This window comes from Muscardinus avellanarius (genome assembly GCF_963383645.1).
Source record: "Muscardinus avellanarius genome assembly, chromosome: 3".
Classification (NCBI taxonomy): Eukaryota; Metazoa; Chordata; class Mammalia; order Rodentia; family Gliridae; genus Muscardinus; species Muscardinus avellanarius.
The window spans coordinates 102,796,116-102,815,805 of NC_137788.1; the positions used below are offsets into that span (position 1 = coordinate 102,796,116).

At 39.8% G+C, this 19,690-nt stretch overlaps 2 protein-coding genes across 2 annotated transcripts in view; both read right to left on the reverse strand.

The window, feature by feature from the left end:
• RSBN1 (round spermatid basic protein 1) overlaps positions 1-16,200 on the reverse strand; it is a gene marked incomplete at both ends in the record, with an annotated part of 70,990 nt that extends 54,790 nt beyond the window's left edge. Inside the window, one exon of the mRNA XM_080691503.1 lies at positions 15,522-16,200. Coding sequence (XP_080547629.1) covers positions 15,522-16,200 — 679 coding nt within the window. The remainder of the gene's footprint in view (positions 1-15,521) is intronic.
• Positions 16,201-18,803: 2,603 nt separating this feature from the next.
• Positions 18,804-19,690, reverse strand: part of PTPN22 (protein tyrosine phosphatase non-receptor type 22) — a gene marked incomplete at its 3' end in the record, with an annotated part of 88,167 nt that continues 87,280 nt past the window's right edge. Inside the window, exon 22 of the mRNA XM_080691504.1 lies at positions 18,804-18,868. Coding sequence (XP_080547630.1) covers positions 18,804-18,868 — 65 coding nt within the window. The remainder of the gene's footprint in view (positions 18,869-19,690) is intronic.

Here is a 19,690-nt window from a genome sequence, read left to right on the forward strand (position 1 = left end):
ATGCTTAACATACACAAGTCTTAGAGATTCAATCCCCTGCCCCCCACACACACACGCAGACAGTGCAAAGGTAGCATATAATTATGACTTGTAATTAAAACTAAAGGAAATATCCACATAATTTCCTATCTTCCACAATGTATGGAATATTTGTTCAGTAGCTCTTGTAAAATCTAAACTGAATTGTAGTTCATATTTTGCTTTGTCTATAAATTACTGTGGTATATATAGGTGAATCAAACAAAAGCAAACTAAGGCATGATATACTTTTTTTTTTTTTTTTTTTTTTTGGTCCTGGGGTTGAACCCAGGGGTATCCCACCTCTGAGCTATACCTCCAGACCTTTTTATTTAATTTTTTAAATTTTAATAGGCTCTCACTAAGTTGCTAACGCTGTCTTCAAACCCATGATCCTCCTATCTCAGCTTCCCAAGTACTGACTGGGATGGATTACAGGTATATGCCACCATACCAACCTAGTAAAACACCATTTTGCCTATCAGATTGGAATAGAGGGGATTTGGGAGGGTCATTCTCAGATATTGTTAGTGGAAGTACAAATAGATACAACTTTCCTGGAGGCAAGTTCAGTGATATTTCTCAAACCCTTGAAAATATTCAGACTAAGAAATTCCACGTTCAAGTCAAAAGCTGAATGTTCTAAATGCCTAATAACAAGAGAGTGTTTTGGTAGTTACAGATTTTATTATGAATTATATTATGAATAAAAAGAACTGACACACAAATTATAAGGTTACAAAATTCTTACAATGTCACTTTTCTAGAAAGCTTACTCTTATAACTCTTCCTCACCTAAAGGAGAGCAAACAGCAGCTATTCCAGCCACATGTCCCCTTAGCACTGCACTCTCCTATCACAGCACTTATCATACTTCATGTCAGTAAGTAAACATTTACTTTCCACCTCTCTTCTAGGCTGTAAGCAATCTCATGTCAGGGATGTATAGCCTACCTTTCTCTCCAGAGCACGTAATACAGGTACGTTTCAATCCCACTTTTATATTAAAATATATATTCATTCAAACATTTATTAAGTACCTATCATGTGCCAGGAACATTTCTAGGTACTAGGGATATAGTGCTAAGACAGACAGACATAATCCCTACTCTTTTGTACTTTATAATCTAGTAAAATAAGAAAAAGAAGAACCAGTTAGTGGTAAGTAGTAAATAAGCTACTCTAGATGTCAGAGAAGCTCATTTTAAAAAGTGACCTTTAGACTGAGCCCTAAATTAATAAGATGAGCCAGGCACAGAAAGATCTAAGGGAAATTATTTTAGAGGGAGGCCAAGAACTTACGGGAAGGGGGGGGGGAAGAACATCTATTTGATCTATACATGTGTTGATATACAACACAGAAAAATACTTGGAAAAATACATTATTAATGGTAGTTATCTATGGGAGGTAGAATTATAACTGTCCAACATCTTTTCTACTTATTTGTATTTTCTAATTCTCTATAATAAACACTTTACTTTTCTAACTCAGAAACTTATTTTTATTTATTTATTTATTTATTAGATGGTACTGTGGTTCCTGGAAACCCTTCTACCTCCGGGCTACACTCACAGACCTATTTTATATTTTTATTTGGAAACAGGGTCTCTTAAACCAGCGAGGCTGGCTTCAAACCTACACGATCCTCCTGTCTCTGCCTCTCAAGCATGGGGATTAAAGGCGTGCGTCACCACACCTGGAATTATTTTTAATTTTTAAAGGAGCCCAAAATCTTAGATCTTACTAGAAAGAAATATACCTAGCAAGAAATCTAGGTGTCTTAACCAATATTCAAGATAGGTCTAGCATTTACTCTATAGAATCTATACACAAACAATAATTTAATTTCTAACATAATTTAAGTAATTCAAATTCAGTGTTAACAAAGATACTTTAATCTTATTTTTGGATCTTGAAAGAATAATTTCAATAAATTTTCTGGTAGTTACTTGATATAATATGCAAATACACGATAGTTGGAATACTCTATATAAAATCTATCTAAATCACCAGATATTATAAGTTATAAAGCCTCTTAAGCCAGACTTTATACATCAAATAACTTTCACTGTGTTTAATAGGCTTTTAAGAAAAATAAAACTATTTGCAAATATTACTTGTAATTAAACTGAAATCATACACCAAAATACACATGTAATCAGGTTGCTTAAACTAGTAAGAAAATGTGGTCAATTTTTTATTCTCAATATAATCATTCCTTTGATAGTTGGTTTGCAGCCAGCCTCAGCTACTTAGTGAGGCCCCTGCAACTTAGTGAGACCCTGTTTCAAAATAAAGAATAAAAATAGGGCTGGAGGTGTAGCTCAGAGATAGGATGCCCCTGAGTTCCACTCCCAGTATCACAAAAAATAAATACTCAATAAGTCAAGTCATTTATATTTCTTACCAAATAAATTAATCTACTTTCCTGTATCAAATCAGTAATATAGGCAATTCTCCAAGAATTTAAGTGGCATTAAATATAAAGGTTAAATCAATTTAAAAATAAGTCATCTAAACCAGGAATGCTGGTGTGCACCTATAATCCCAGTACTTGGGAGGCTAACACAGGACAACAGCAGATTCAAAGCCAGTCTCATTAATTTAGCAACACTCTATTTCAATATAAAAAATAAAAAGGGCACCGGGCATGGTGGTGCACGCTTGTAATCCCAGGCTTGGAAGGCAAAGACAGGAGGGTTGCGCAGGTTCAAAGCCAGCCACGCTGGCTTAAGACCCTATTTCCAAATAAAAATTATAAAATAAGTCTAGGAGTGTAGCCCAGAGGTAGAAGCGTTTCCAGGAACCCTAGTACCACCAAATAAACAAACAAACAAACAAACAAATAGGGCTGGGGTGTAGTAGGATGTAGAATGCCCCTGGATTCAATCCCCAATACCAAAAACAAACATTTTAAAGTGATCTAATTACCCTCTGCTAAATTTTTTTCCCACAATTTCACAGGAAAATATCTCTGAATAGATCTTGTTGTTTTCAGCTTCAGAAGAGGTATTTTGTATGCAGAAGATGAATTGTGACCTAGATATGCCACTAAAATTAACACCAAGAAAGAAATGCCTTGGCTATTACACATTTTCTTTTTTTCTTTTTTTTCTTTTTTCTCTCTCTCTCTTTTTTTTTTTTTTTTTTTTTTTTGGTGGTACTGGAGTTCCTGGAAACCTTTCTACTTCCGGGCTACACTCCCAGACCTATTTTTTATACTTTTTTGATTTGGAAACAAGGTCTCTTAAGCCAGCACGGCTGGCTTCAAACCTGCGCCATCCTCCCAAGCACGGGGATTACAAGCGTGCGCCACCACGCCCGGCACACATTTCCTATATTACCATCAGCTTACCAGTGATATTTCTAACATGGCCAAATCTCTGTGGGTTCCTTTTTCCCAAAACTCAGTTACATAAACACCATGCAATTAATCCAACATGGCCCATCTCATTCAAAAGACTGTACAAGGAAATGAAAAGGCCTTAAACTGGCATAATCATATGCCAAGGCATAATCATATGCCAATATGATAAAAAATATAAAACATGAAATAAATTTCAACCTATCTCCTCACTAATTCTCCTCACTAATTCTGTTTTCCAAATGTGGACTCTCTTCTTTTTATATGCTTTTATTGGTGCATTCTAGTCTCACATTATAATGTAAGTCATGTTGACGGTGGCATACTTGAACACAATGTGAACTCTTTTCTAAGGCTGAGATACAGAAAGCTTGACTTTTGTATGGAGAAATTTGAGACACTTCTCACACTTACTAATCAATTTCCATAAACCACAAATTTATTCCGGAGTTATTGTGGCAACTAATCATCAATGGCATAAATATCCACAAGTTGTTGGAGATTATTAAAGAAAGTTGACCATTGTAGCTTTATGAGAAAGATACCAACTGCCTTGCCTTGAATTAAAAACATTCCTTAAAAGTCAATGTCTAAGCCGGGCGTGGTGGCGCACGCTTATAATCCCCTCGCGTGGGAGGCAGAGACAGGAGGATCGCGCAGGTTTGAAGCCAGCCGCGCGCGCTGGCTTAGGAGACCCTGTTTCCAAATAAAAATGTAAAACTAGGTCTGGGAGTGTAGCCTGGAGGTGGAAGGGCTTCCAGGAACCCCAGTACCACCAAAAAAAAAAAAAAAAAAAAAAAAAAAGGTCAATGTCTAAAGACTTCACAATCTTTCCATTTCTGGTAGAGTATTTAGTTCTCCAACAAGGGATATATTCAGGAAGTCAGACGTTTAGTACTTCTCCATAGTATAAAAGTTAAAACTCATCGCAACAGTTTTTTGTTGTTACTGGTTTTGCAGTGCTGGGTATCAAACCCTTGGGCTACATGCTCTATCAATGAACTACATCCCAAGTCCTGACATCAGTTCTTTACAGAAAGAAGCCAAGCTACACTGCACCAATAAGAAGTAAAGCTGTTACATATCAAACTGTGAGATTTAATACAAACAGCATGTAATTCTATACAGGAAGATATATTGAGAAATAAATTGCTGTATTTAAAAAGGTCATTATAACTATATCCAGATTAATATATGACACTACCAGCAAAATCTTCACCTATGCGAGTGCTACCAATTATCAAATAACTATTAAATATCATTTTGTTAATGCAAAAATAGCTTTCTACATTATAACTATTATTAATCATAACAAAGAAAAGGACTAAAGTTGTTTAAATGATTCTCTGTTTTCTTTGAATGTGTGTGTGTGTGTGTGTGTGTGTGTGTGTGTGTGTGTGTAAAAATGGGGATGGAACCCAGGGGCATTCTACCTTCGAGGTATACCCCAGCCATATATATATATATATATATATATATATATATATATATATATATATATATATATATTTTTTTTGTGTGTGTGTGTGTGTGTGTGGTACTAGTGGTGGAACCCAGGGGTATTCGAGTTATGCTCCCCAGCCCTATTTTTTATTATTTTGAAACAAGGTCTAAATAGCTGAGGCTCTTCAAAAACCCAGGATCTTCCTGTCTCAACCTCCCAAGTACTGGGATTACAAAGGTGTGCCCCCCACCCTATTTTTTATTCTTTATTTTGAGACAAGTTCTCACTACGTTACAGAGGACCTCATTAAGTAGCTGAGGATGGGTGCAAATCTGCAATTCTCCTGTCTCAGCCTCCCAAGTACTGAGAGAATAAGAATGCACCACCACACCCAGCTTTGGTTTTCTTGAGAGTTCCTTCAGTTCAACATAAAAACCTAGCTAAACCAGACAGAGTGGTGCACACCTATAATCCCAGTGCTAGAAAGCTAACAGGAGGATGAAAGATTCAAGGCCAACCTTAGCAACCTAGTGAGACCCTCAGCAACTTAGCAAGACCCTGCTTCAAAACAAAAAAAGAACTGGGGTAGGTATCTCAGAGGTACAATGCCAGTGGGTTCAACTCCTGAAACCAAAAAACAAAACAACAACAATAACACACACACACACACACACACACACACACACACACACACACACACACAAAGGAAAAACAAAAATAGCTGATTTTGAAGGCCAAATTTTCAAATTTTTGTTAATCATTGTATGTTTGTAACACTGCTTTACCACCACCTCCCAATTCTGATGTTTAGGAGTGGTTGGCTAGAATTATAACCGTTTTACTACTTCTTTAGCAGCATAACTTTAAAAAAAAAGACTTAAATTTTTTAGAGCAGTTTGAGGTTCACAGTAAAATTGAGTGTATAGAGGTTTCCCCCACATCCCCAAATTCATATTCCTATACATGCACAGCCTCCCCAATTATCACTACTCTTCACCAGAATGATAAATGTGTTACAGCTGATGAACGTATATACAACGACATCTTTATCACCCGAGTCCATAGTTTACATCAAGACTTACTCTTGGTGTGGTACATTCTCTGGACTTGGCTAAATGTATACTTGAGCCACCACTACAGAATCATAGAGTGATTTAATTCCCCTAAAAATCCTATGTGATCTACCTATTCATAATTTCATCCACACTAATCACTAGCAATCACTGATCTGTTTATTGTCTCCATGGTCTTGCCTTTTCCAGAGTGTCATGTAACTGGAATCATACAGTATGCAGCCTTTTCAAAATGGTTTCTTTCACTCACTTATATGCATTTAAGAATACTACATTTGTTTTAGTGTTGAATGATATTCCAATATCTGGATGTACTAGAGTTTATGTATCCACCATTCACCTACTAAAGGACACCTTGGTTCCTCCAAGTTTGGGTAATTATGAATTAAGCTGCTATAAAATTCCATATGCGGGTCTTGTGTGGACTTGGATTTTCAACCCCTTTGGGTAAATACCAAGGAATATGACTGCTAGATCATGTAGTACAGAATGTTTATCTTTGTGCTTTGTTTCTCATTGGTAAAATGAGGGGGCGGGGGAAAGGAACAACAGTACTTTCTCATAATATGTGTATACAGAATAAATGAAAAACGCATTTAAAGACTTGGCATAGCTCTAGAATATAACAAACATTAAATACATGTTAACTATTATCTTTGCCCTAAATAGTTAAATTTTAGAGGCAAAGCATACTAAAAGTGTTATTAAGAACAGGTGCTTTACAGCTAAGAGTGAGATTAATGTCTCAACTCTACTACTTATTAAGGTCTCTGGGCAAGCTTGAACATTTCTTTAAACCTCAACTTTCTCATCTTAAAATGCTATTAATAGACAGGCATGGTGGTGCGTGCCTATAATCCCAGTACTTGGGAGGCTGAGACAGGAAGATTGCAAATTCCAGAACAGCTTCAGCAACTCAGGAAGACCCCACTTCAAAATAAAAAAATAAGCCGGGCATGGGGCACACGCTTGTAATCCCTGCGTTTGGGAGGCAGAGACAGGAGGATCGAGCAGGTTCAGAGCCAGCCTCTCTGGCTTAAGAGACTCTGTTTCCCCCCACCAAAAAAAAGTACAAAATAGGTCTGGGAGTGTAGCCTGGAGGAAAAAGGGTTTCCAGGAACCCCAGTACCACAAAAAATTTTAATTTAATTTAAAAATAAAATAAAAAAATAAAAAGGGCCAGGGGAGTAACTTAGAGGTAGAATGTCCCTGGATTTAATCCTCAGTGTATGTATGTGTGTATATAGATATAAAAGGTATTAATACTAGTGCCTGAGTTAATGTGCTAAATGAGAAAATGGATATGGCCCTCAATCACAATATTTGACACGCAAGTCCTTAACATCTTAATTATCATAATCATAAAATTATTTGTTAGTATTCCAAAAATTATTACACAATTAACTCTGGAATATAAAACTAGAACTACCCAAGTGTGGCAAATGCTTGTAATCCCAGCATTCGGGAGGTGGAGACTGGAGGATCACTGTTCACGGACAGCCTCAGCTACTTAACGAGGCCCTTCACAACTTAGACCCTGTTTCAAAAAATAAAAAGGCTAAAAAATAGGGCTGGGGGTGTAGCTCTGAGGTAGAATACCCCTGGGTTCCATCCCCAACACCACAAAATATTTAACAAGCTAGAGCTAGAAATTACTTGCCTAGAGTACAATGTGAAACAAGAGAAACACATAAAAAGGAAGAAAATATCTCTGAAAGGAAAAAATCTTATTCCCCAAGTCATCTGCTATTGGCCCTATGTTATCTCATTTTAATCGTCCACAAACCAGTGAAATAGATATAGTAATCTTTTTTTCAGAGAAGGAAATAGCCTGAAACAAGATATGTGGCTTATATCAGTTCACAAAACCTGTAGGTGAGAGCAAAGATTCAACTCTTACCTAATTCCAAAATGCAAACTCCTCCAATACAGTACATTACACACTATGCTTCCCCTGCCTCCCCTTTGGGCCCTCCCTGCAACACTCCCACAGATGATCAACTAAGATGATCCAGTTACAGTCAATGGACTTGAGGTAGAATGGAATATCTCCAAAAAAGGGAGTATTGCTTTACTCAACAAGTTATTTTACTGAGTGCCCACTATATACTTCTTCATTATCACAAAGATAGCATTACTTATGTTACGAAGTTGTTTTGTTTTTTTGAGGGTCTGGGGATGGAACCCAGGGGCATTCGACTTCCAAGTTACACCCTCTGCCCTATTTTTTAGTCTTTATTTTTAAACAAGGTCTCACTAAATTGCGAAGGGCCTTACTAAGTAGCTGAGGCTGTCAGCGAACCATGATCCTCCGGTCTCAGTCTCCCCAATGCTGGGATTACAAGCATGCTCCCCCACGCCCAGCTCTATGTTAAGTTTGCATGGCTTACTTAAAAGTATTTTTGTCCCTCTCTGGGTGGACAGAAAAAAATATCAGTGCCTAAAGTTATTGCTTTAATAAATTAGGTTATCTGTTTATTTCAATTCTCATTATAATCCCAATAATTCTGTTCCTATCAAAACAATTTTTAAAGATTCAAAACTCATATTTTTTGACAGCATGTGTGTGTGTGTGTGTGTATTCTTACTTATATATGAGAAAGGAAGGTTGACTTAGGAGGACATACGTAATTGAAGTAGAGAACTAGGAGATCATCTTTTTTTGCTTTCTAAATATATATTAAAATACTGTTAAAATCATAAACTTACTACCAAGAATGTTTAGAAAGCATTACTTCTTTTGTAATTTACTGAGATGTTTGTTCTGTTTTTATGAGTAGTAAGAGAGAAAAAAAATTAAGACTTCAAACTGTCAGTTTAGTCAGACTAAAACCTGTTTCTTCAAAAGATAAAAACATTTTAATATCTGTTATCAATTCCAAAGTACACAGCCAAAAGAAAAAAGCCAAATGGACCATGAGTCCCCCCCCCAAAAAAATGAGTTCAACATTCAGATCTACCAATAACTAAAAATTTCAAGCATTTCACTTCATCTTTTTGAAAATCCGTCATATTTTATAGGTGAAGAAAGTTTACCACAGAATTTACAGATTAACATTTTTAACTGTTTATGAGGAACTCCAAATATAATAATTTATAATTAGCCTGCACATGAATTTGGATTGAGTAATGTTGGACTAGTGTCCAGAAAAATGTCTCTTAGCTGAACTCAGGGGTTGGCAAACTTTCTCTGTAAAGAACCAGATAACAAGCTTTGCAGGCCATATGGTCTCTGTGTCAACTACTCTTGCTACTATAATGCAGAAACTGCTATAGACAGTATGTGTAAACCAACAGCACTGTGTTCCAATTCACTTAATTTCTGGACACTAAAACTAAAGTTAACATAATTTCATGTTGAGGTTTTCTCCAACCATTTAAAGTATAAAAACCAGCCAGACATGGTGGTACATGCTTGTAATTCCAGCATTTAGGAGGGTAAGACAAGAGGATGACAGGTTCTCAGCCAGCCTCAGCTACTTAGTGAGGCCCTCCACAACTTAATGAGACCCTGTTTCAAATTAAAGAATAATTAAAAAAAAATAGAGCTAGGGGTGTAGCTTGGAAGTAGAACGCCCCTGGGTTCTATCTCCAGTACCGCTAAGTAAGTAAGTAAGTAAGTAAGTAAGTAAGTAAGTAAGTAAGTAAGTAAGTAAAGAAGGAAGGAAGGAAGGAAGGAAGGAAGGAAGGAAGGAAGGAAGGACCATTCTTATCTAACCAATTGTACCAAAATAGGCAGTAGAAGTGATTTTGTGTGTGTGGTCCTGGGGATGGAACCCACGGACATTCTACTTCTGAGCTACACCCCCAGCCCTATTTTTTAATTCTTTATTGTGAAACAAGGCCTCACTGAGTTACAAAGGACCTCACTAAGTATCTGAGGCTGTGAACCACAATCCTCCTGTTTCAGCCTCCTGAATGCTGGGATTACAAGCGTGTGCCACCATGCCCAGCTAGAAGTGACTTTTTTATAAAGGTCCAAAAGCAATTTAATGGAAGAATAATCTTTTCACTAAAATGTGCCAGAGCACATTGGATATCAGAAAGAAAAAAGAAAAGATAAAACCCACAACCTACACCCTCACTTGCATAAAATTCATATGGATCACTTTTGGAAAAGAAAAACAAGAGATTATCTTTGGAACTTTAGATATGACACCAAAAATATTATTCATTAAAGAAAAAAGTCAAGCCAGGTGTGGTGGCACACACCTATCTAATCTCAGTACTTAGGAAGCTGAGACAGGAGGATCATAGGTTTGAGGACAGCCTCAGCAAGTAGTGAGACTTTCTTCAACCTAGCAAGATCCTGTTTCAAAATAAAATAAAAACAGGGCTGGGAGTGTAGCTCAGAGGTAGAATGCTTCTGAATTCAATCTCCAGTAACACACACACACACACACACACACACACACACACACACACGGGAAAGAGGAAAAAAAATCAAGGAATTCAACCTCAACAAAATTTGTGTGTGTGTGAATTTGTGTGTGTGTGTGTGTGTGTGTGTGTGTGTGAGAGAGAGAGAGAGAGAGAGAGAGAGAGAGAGATATCTTGTTAAGATGATGGAAAGACAACATAGAGACCAGGAGAAAAAAACTTGCAAACCCTGTGGTTGAAGAAGGACCTGTACCTGTAATATGTAAATGACAAATGATGATATAAAAAGTGAATTAACGTCATGTCATGAGACCATGATGAGATATCGCTCCACAAATATATACACTAGCCAGGCATGGTGGCACATGCTTATAATCCCAGTACTTGGGAGGCTGAGACAAAGCCAGACTCAGCAATTTAGTGAGGTTGTCAGCAACTTAGTATGACCCTGGTAAATTAGTGAGACCCTGTTTCTAAATAAAAGAATAAAATAGGGCTGAGGATATGTGGCTCATTAGTAAACAGCCCCTGGGTTCAATCCTCAGCAAAACACACACACACACACACACACACACACAACATATATATACAAAATATATGTGTGTGTGTATATATATAATACACACTAAAAAGCTAAAACAGAAACAATGACAACACCAGATATTGTGAAGAATGTGGAGAAACTTGATCTTTCATGAAGTGGAAATGAAAAATACACATTCTAGAACACAAAATGAAAATATGTTAAAAATAAATAAAACCAAAATATATACTTAAAACATTACCCTACAATCATATTTGCCAGAAAAATGAGAATTTACTTCCTCCACGTAGAAATAGAAACATGAATGTTCACAGAAACTTTTTTCATAATAGCCCAAAACTAGAAGCAACAAAAATGTCCTTCAATAGATAAATGGTCCAACAGAGGAACCAGGTACATGCATACTATGGAAAACTATTCAGCAATGAAAAGTAGAACACTATTGATACATATACCATGTGGATGGATCTCACATCATGCTAAGTGAGCAAAACCAATCTCAAAAGATTATATACTATATGATTCTACTTATATAATATTCCCAAAATGAAAAAATTATAGTGATAGCAGACAAGTGATTACCAGAGGTTACAGATGATCGGGAGTGTGAGCAGACATAAACAGTGCCTAAGGCTATACAGGGATAACATAAGAGGGATCTTCGTGCAGATAGATAGTTCTGTACCTTGACTGGTGGTGGTTACAAGTGGCCAACCAGTAATAAGAGGGCACAGAACTACATATTGTACCAATTTCAATTTCAAGGTGTTGGTATTATACAATAGTTACGTAAGATGCAACCACTGGAGGAAACTAGTGAAGGATAAGGACCTCTCTGTACTATTTTTGCAATTTCCTGTAAATCTATAATTATCTCAAAAAGTTAAAAACCTTTCTAAAAATCTTAAGATAAGCAAAAGGAATACATAGCTCTGTAAAATAATAAAAGTCTACTCATTTTCCTTACTCTCAGAGTTGTTTCAAGAATCAAACATAAAAAATAATAAAAGGCAGGGGTTTTTTGTTGTTGCTGTTTTGGTGGTACTAGGGGTGGAACCCAGGGACTTTCTACCTCCGGGCTATACTCCCCGACCTCTTATGCTTTATTTGGAAACAGGGTCTGAGTTGCTGAGAGCCTCACTAAGTAGCTGAGGCTGGCTTCTAACCTGTGTGATCCTCCTGTCTCAGCCTCCCAAGTGCTGGGATTATAGGCATGCACCACATCTGGCTGAAAGCCAATTTTAACTAAGTATCCACCATGAGCCAAGCAGCATTTTAAGTGCTTTTTCATATATTGCTCCATCTAATCCACACAAGCACCTTATAAATGAAATGGCACAACCTCATTTTTACAGAAAGGAAAAACAAAGTTGAAAAGAGGTTAGAATAATTTGTTCAAGCCAGGCGTGGTGGCACACGTTTGTAATCCCAGCATTTGGAAGGCTGAGACAGGAGGATCACGGTTCGTGGATATAGCCTCAGCTACTTAGTGAGGCCCTCCACAACTTAGTGAGACCCTGCTTCAAAATAAAGAATAAAAAAAAAAAAAATGGGGCAGGGGATGTAGCTTGGAGGTCAAATGCCCCTGGGTTCCATCCCCAGACCCACACACACAAAAAAATGTTCATAGTCACATTCTATGTGATACAGCCACAATTTAAATTCAGATTAACTCGAGGCATGTTTCCTGCACATAAGGGTAACAAAAATAAACAAATTCAGAGAAAGGAAAAAATTATCAATATGTGCACAAAAGTCTGACCACAACTTTTACACACAGCTGGGGCCACAACTATGATTCTAGTATGTGGGAGTCTGAGATAAAAGAATCCCAGGTTGGAGGCCAGCCTCAGCAACTTAGCAAGATCCTGTTTCCAAATAAAGCATAAGAGGTCGGGGAGTATAGCGGGTCTAGGGATGGAACCCAGGGGCATTCAACCTCCGAGTTACACCCCCTGCCCTAGTTTTTATTCTTTATTTTATTTCTTTATTACAAGTGTGTGCCACCACACCCGGCTTGGAGATATTCTGAGAGGTAGAATGTCTCTGGGTTTAATCCCCTGTACCAACAAAACAAAAAAAAAAAAGGAAAGAAACAAAGAAACAAAGAAAAGAAAGGAAGGATGGAAAGATGGATGGATAATGGATGGAAGACATGCTTGTTAAACCAGCTTGCATTCTATAAAGTTTTCTGAACTTTTTAAATGTTGGTGCATGTCAGGTATCTAGAATACTACAGTACAGCCTTTCCCAAATATTTCTAACTAAGGAGTCCTTTGCTTCCATAATATGGTTTGAGTATATCCAACAATCTCTCCACCACAAGTTAAAATGTGTGGGTGGGTCCCAGGATTGAACCCAGGAGCATGTTACTTCTTCTTAGCTACACCCCCAGTCCTATTTTATTTTTTATTTTTGAAACAAGAGTCTCACTAAGTTGTAGACGACTTTACTAAGTTGCTGAGGCTGGCTGCGAATCTGTGATCCTCATGTCTCAGCCTTAACCAAGTACTGGGATTACATAAAATATTTAAATGGCCTAATCTTAAACAATCTTTCTTCTTACATATGGGCAAACTACAGATGTTATATTTAGAGCTGTACTGTCCAATGTGGTAGTCACTAGCACATGTGCCAGTTATAAATTAGAATAAAATAATATTCAGTTTTAAACACACTAGCTACATTTAGAGGCACATATTGGACAACACAGATATAGAACATTTCCAACATCTGAGAAAGTACTGGATTAGAGATTTGTTTTTGTTTGTTTTTTAAAAGAAAATGAGATCTGTGCAATCTTCAGAAGCACATTGTCAATTATTGCATATCACTAACACCATACACCCATAAAAAGGGTTAGGTCAAAGATCTTTGATTTTTTTTTTTTTTTTTTTTTTTTTGCGGGTCTGGGGATGGTACCCAGGGGCATTTGACCTCCAAGCTACACCCCCTGCCCTATTTTTTATTCTTTGTTTTGAAAGCAGGTCTCACTGAGTTGCAGAGGGCCTCACTAAGCAGCTAAGGCTGTCCTTGAACCGCCATCCTCCAGTCTCAGCCTCCCGAATGCTGGGATTACAAGCCTGCGCCACCAAGCCCGGCTAAGATCTTTGATTTAAAAATCAGGTACTGAGCCAGGCATGGTGGCGCACGCTTGTAATCCCAGCATTTGGGAGGCTGAGACCTGAGAATCGCGGTTCGCATACAGCCTCAGCTACTTAGTGAGGCCCTCTGCAACTCAGTGAGACCCGGTTTCAAAAAATAAAGAATAAAAAATAGGGCAGGGGGTGTAGCTTGGAGGTCGAATGCCCCCTGGGTTCCATCTCCAGACCCTCAAAAAATAAATAAAAAATAAATAAAAAATAAAAATCAGATACTGCCACTGAAATGTCAAGGAAAAGAGGAAAGATTAAAAAAAAAAGTGGGGGGAAAGGAATAATAAGAGAAAGCAAAATTATTCAGCACAAGCCCGGCGTGGTGTCGCATGCTTGTAATCCCAGCGCTTGGGAGGCTGAGACAGGAGGATTGCATGGGTTCAAAGCCAATCTCAGCTACTTAGTGAGGCTCTGCATAATAGTGAGATCACTGCATAATCGTGGTACCAACTGGCACTCCTGTCAGCTTGCCACAAGTTCAGTTCCTGACGAGATTTGGATTCCATCAAAGATTTAATTCTAGTCATTAAGTACTCAGTGAGTGATTATTTGTACCTAACCATACTAATAATTGGAAGTAGTGTGTACACATGCACACACACACAACACACACTGATTAGCCTTAGTAATGACCAAATACGTGGAAACACTGTAAGACTGCTAAAATTGTAGATTGAAAAACTGGTTCATTAACAGGGAATAACCAAACTGGTCCAGTACTGAGAAACGTAGAAGTATCTACAATCTCGAGGAAATAACAAATTATATAAAATCATAAAGTACAAAGATATGGCATAATCAAAAACATACCTCATTTCTTCCACAAAGAATATATCAAATAAATGCTAAGAGTACTTGGGAATAGGAAGATGCCAATTAGAGCAGACCTAATTTCTCTAGAACACACAAATAGTCCTAGACTTTCCGGGTTAAATATTCTTGAGGGTTGTTGGAATTACGTGGATTCTCAAGCTGTACTAGACAGAATAAAATACAACTGGAATTATCGTCGATACTACGTATTGCACACTTCTTTTCAGAGGCATTCTTGGTCCCATTTCCTAGGAATCAAAAGGGAGAGAAAAGCCTCCCGCAATCCCACTCGTAGAATTAAAATAGCCGATGTAAACATTTTAAAAAACGGCCAGACCTCTAGATAAAATAGGAACAAGATAACCCGTGTTTGATATTTTACCTTAGACAAGCTAAGGCAACCCGTGAGTTGTATAACCTCGGTAAGAATTCAAACTCATTCAGGTCCAGAACCGGGCCCGTGAATACTGTGGAGTGGGGGCGAGGTTGGTAAAAACGGAAGGTTTCCAGGAAGGAAAAGAGGGAGAAAGGATTCTGGCGACAGCCTGAACTTCGGAGAGGCCGCTTTTATAGTATCCACCTCCTAAGCCAACGCCAAGGACCGCGCGGCGCGGAAACCCTGCGGAATTTGAAAACAAACGCGGCGAGGCTCCGGGGTGGGCGGCTGACAGCTCGGCCCGGAGCGGGGCCCGCGGCGGGAAGCCCCGCGCCGCCGCCGCCCGCGCTCACCTCGCTGGGGGGCCGGGGGCAGGGGCAGCCCGCCGGCCCGCTCGCCGTTCTCCTGCTTGTCCTTGTGCGGGGGCTCGCCGGGCGCGCGGGGCCCGGGGCCGGGCTCGGGGCCGCGGTGGTGGTGGTGCCGGTGCCGCTCCTTGTGGCCCTTGTGCTTGGGCCCGGCCGCGCTCACCGTCAGGGGCGAGAAGGTGAAGAGGGCCGCGGCGCCCGGGGCCGGCAGCGGCGCGGCGAGCGCGGGCGCCAGCGCGGGCGGCGGCGGCGGCGGCAGCAGCAGGGGCTCCACGGCGGCCGCGGCGGCCGGGGCGGCATCCTGCGGCGGCGGCGGCCCGGGGGGCTGGCGGCTGCGACGCCGCCGGTGCGGGGGAGCGAGCGGGGGCTCCTGGCTCGGCCGCCCCCGCTTCTCCTGCGCTCCCCCGCTGCTGGCCCGGCGCTGCCGCTTCACGCCCCGCGGCGAGACCCCGGCGTGGGGCTTCTCCTTGCCCTCTTTGTCCGGCTCCTCCTGCGCCGCCACCGCCCGTACTACGCGCACCGCTCCGACCTGCGCAGCCATTTCACCCACAAACACACATTTAAATGGCCCGACCGCCCCCCCGTCGGCGCAGCGCGCAGGCGCCGCCCGCGCACGGCCCGCTGGGCCTTGGAGTCGGCCCGCCGCGCCGCCGCCGCCGCCGAGCATGCCGGAAGCGGCCGCGCTGCGCAGGCCCGGCCCGCAGAGCCGCCCCGGGGCCGCGCCCGGCGCCGCGCAAGGCCCCACGGGAGCCGCGGGCCCGCGCGCGCGCCGCCGGCCGGGCGCTCGGACGGGCCCAGGCGCGCGCGGGTGGCCGCCCGGCCTCGCTCGGGGCCGCGACGCAACCGCCGCCGGCCGCCGGCCCGCCGCCAACCGCCCCAACCGCCCCATGCCGGGCGGCCGCGCCGCTTTGCGCGGAGCAGGCGGTCTCCATGGTGACTTTTGAGTTTCACGGACCTCACGGCCTTTGTGAGGTCAGAGAACCTCGGGCCGTGAGCGGCGGCGGCGGCGGGACGCGGGATGGGGAGAGCGCCGAGGCGTCCGCGAGCTCGGCCCCGGGCAGGTGCCCGGCCGGCGGCGCTCTGCAGGGAAAGGTAGTCAGGCTTGACTTGGGGTACGTCCCTACAGTTAGGGAAAGTGCCAGGATGGAAACCGTGTTGACATTTTGTAAAACAAGATTCCCAGCCGGGCGGCGCACACTCGTCATCCCCGCGCTTGGGAGGCTGAGACAGGATCGCGCAGGTTCGAAGCCAGCCTCAGCGACTTAGTGGGGCACTGGTTCCAAATAAAGTATAAAATAGGTCTGGGAGTATAGCCCGGAGGTAGAAAAGCCCCTAAGCTCCACACCCAGTACCACCAAAAAAAAAAAAAGATTCCCCCACCCAAGTCTTAAGTATTAAGGTTGCATAAATTTGAAAAATGTGTCTACCAGAGAACCGTCCCCAAATCGTCACTGTTCACCCAGAGCTGGTTGCTGCTCAGCGTTTCATTTAGAAATTCGTCACTGTAGCTTTTACCCAGGACTCGATGTATATTTATTTGGTCCTTGACCAAGAAAGACATTTGGAAAAAATTGGTTACAGTGTTATACTCAGCAGATGAAAGGACTGTAGTTTGATATCACTAGTTGCTAGAAAAGAGTAACTTCAGCTAGTGAACACTATTGCAATGAAGTTAGTTTTAAGACTAAAGTTTATCCTGCACCTCTTGGGTACATTGTACTAGAGGAGACGGGCAACGGTGTATCATTCAATTTGCCCTATAGTTAGACTTCTCAATGAAATGTATTAAAGAGCAAATGATAATACTGTTTCTAAAAGTTACTTTTTAAGATAAACGTATTCAATCATTAGGTGAAGTAAGGTGAATCCTTTGTAATAATAATGCTCTGCCAGGCACGCTGGCCTGGACCATAATTCAGTACTTGGGGAGCTGAGACCAGAGAATCAGGAGTTCAGGGCCAGCCTTGGCAATTTAGCTAAGACTCTGTTTCAAAATGAAAAAGGCTGGGAGTGTAGCTCAGTGATAGAACACCCCTAGGTGCAATCCCAGTGTCAAGAAAAAAAAAAAATCCACTTATTTGCTACACAGAATTAAATTTAAAATACTAAAAATTAAATCCATATTTTACAGAAATTTTAAGCTAGCAGTAGCTTTTGATTGGTTAGATACAAATTGCACATGTTTATATATGACCCTTTATGTGAAAAAATGTTACCAAAAGATAGCTATTTAATTATTTTTCTAGAATTGGTAATAGAATAACTGGTTAAACTTACCTGAAATGTAGTAGAACATCTTGTTAGTTGGTATATCCAAATTTTAAAAAGTTAACTACTGTTATTATTTGCACATGTTAATCTCTTAAATATAATTTCATTTCTTCTATGGTTTCCCACAATCTTTGGGAAGATGTGTGAGGTATGCTCCATTTTGGCATAAATAACTTCCAGAGGATAGACATTGTCATAAGCAATAATTTGTATTGCAACCACAAGGTAAGATATTTAAAAAAAAAAAAAAAAACTTTCTGTACTATCTTCTGGCAATGTAGAAATTTAATTGAGGTTCAATTCTTTTATTTTATTTTTGTGGTGCTGAGAATTGAACCCAGGGACATTCTACCTCTGAGCTACACCCCCAGCCCTGTTTATGGAAATAGGGTTTCCCTGAGTTGCAAAAAGCCTTACTAAGTTGCTGAGGCTGACTTCAACCCTGGCGATCCTTCTGTCTCAGCCTCCTAACAGCCTCCTAAACACTGGGATTACAGGTGTGCACACCATACCTGGCTTCTTACAAACTTTTCAGAATTTACGTTCATACCAGGTGCGATGGTGTGTATCTGTAGTCTCAGGACTAGGGAGGTTGAGAAGGGAGGATCACTTCAGCCCAGGAGTTTGAAACCAGCCTGGTTGCTCTCTAAACAAAAACAAAACAAAGCAAAACAAAACCAAAAATTTACACCTAGGTAAAAAATAAAATAACTTCCAAACATGAAAAATAAATTCATTTAAGTATTTCTCATACAGCATTCTCTAGATAAGCTCAAATAACAAAGTTTTATTTGCATTTTCCAACCCAATACAAATGATACAAAAAAATGCAAAATTGTTGACATTTTTGAATTTTGCTTTTCTGGAAAAACAATTCTTAGCACATTAGCATTTTATCATTATTGGTGTTATGGTTATAGAGCATTTATTTTAGCTAGCAGCATTCCAGTAGTTTCATTTGCAGATGCACTTTCCTCCTATATTCTTAGAAATAGAGAATTAAATATTCCAAGTTGGTGGTGGGTTCCTTGGTCCTTTGGGTTTTGAAAAACGATTTGCAAAACCTGAGAACAATGAAAAATTAATGAAAAGATATTCTTTTATATAGAAATGAATACTTGGATTTAGAGTATCATATGCAAATACATGCATTATTTTCAAAAGGATAGGAAGCATCTTTAAACAATATGGTACTAGAGTATAGAAGCATTATAATAATTTCAAACAAGCTTTTAGTAAATAAAGAAATGTCTGGGCCTATAGAGAGGTATAACTGGATTTAACAATATACAAGTAATAATGCTTAGTTTTGTGAAACAATCTTTCAGTTTTGTGATGAGTGGCATATGAAAAATAAATGATAAGATATACTGAATTATCAAAGGCATTTTATTATAATATTATAAATGATATATATTATATAAATGATATTGTTATATAAATGATATAAATGATACAATATACTGAATTATTAAAGGCATTTTATTATAATAAGTTGTAACTTAAAATACTATTTTATTAGTATTTCACTAGTACAATATTAACTTTATGGTACATGCTAGGCAAGCACTCTATCATTGAGCTGTACTCCAGCCCAAATACTATATTTTAAATTTATAGAGCATTTACAGATTTAATAATGGCAACAATTGAACAAAGAACCATAGTTATAATAGCCTTTGATAATTCAGTATATCGTATCATTTATTTTTCATATGCCACTCATCACAAAACTGAAAGATTCAGTTTCACAAAACTAAGCATTATTACTTGTATATTGTTAAATCCAGTTATACCTCTCTATAGGCCCAGACAGCTCTTTATTTACTAAAAGCTTGTTTGAAAGCTTTAAAAATAAAGTAATAGACAATCGTGAAAAACTGAGT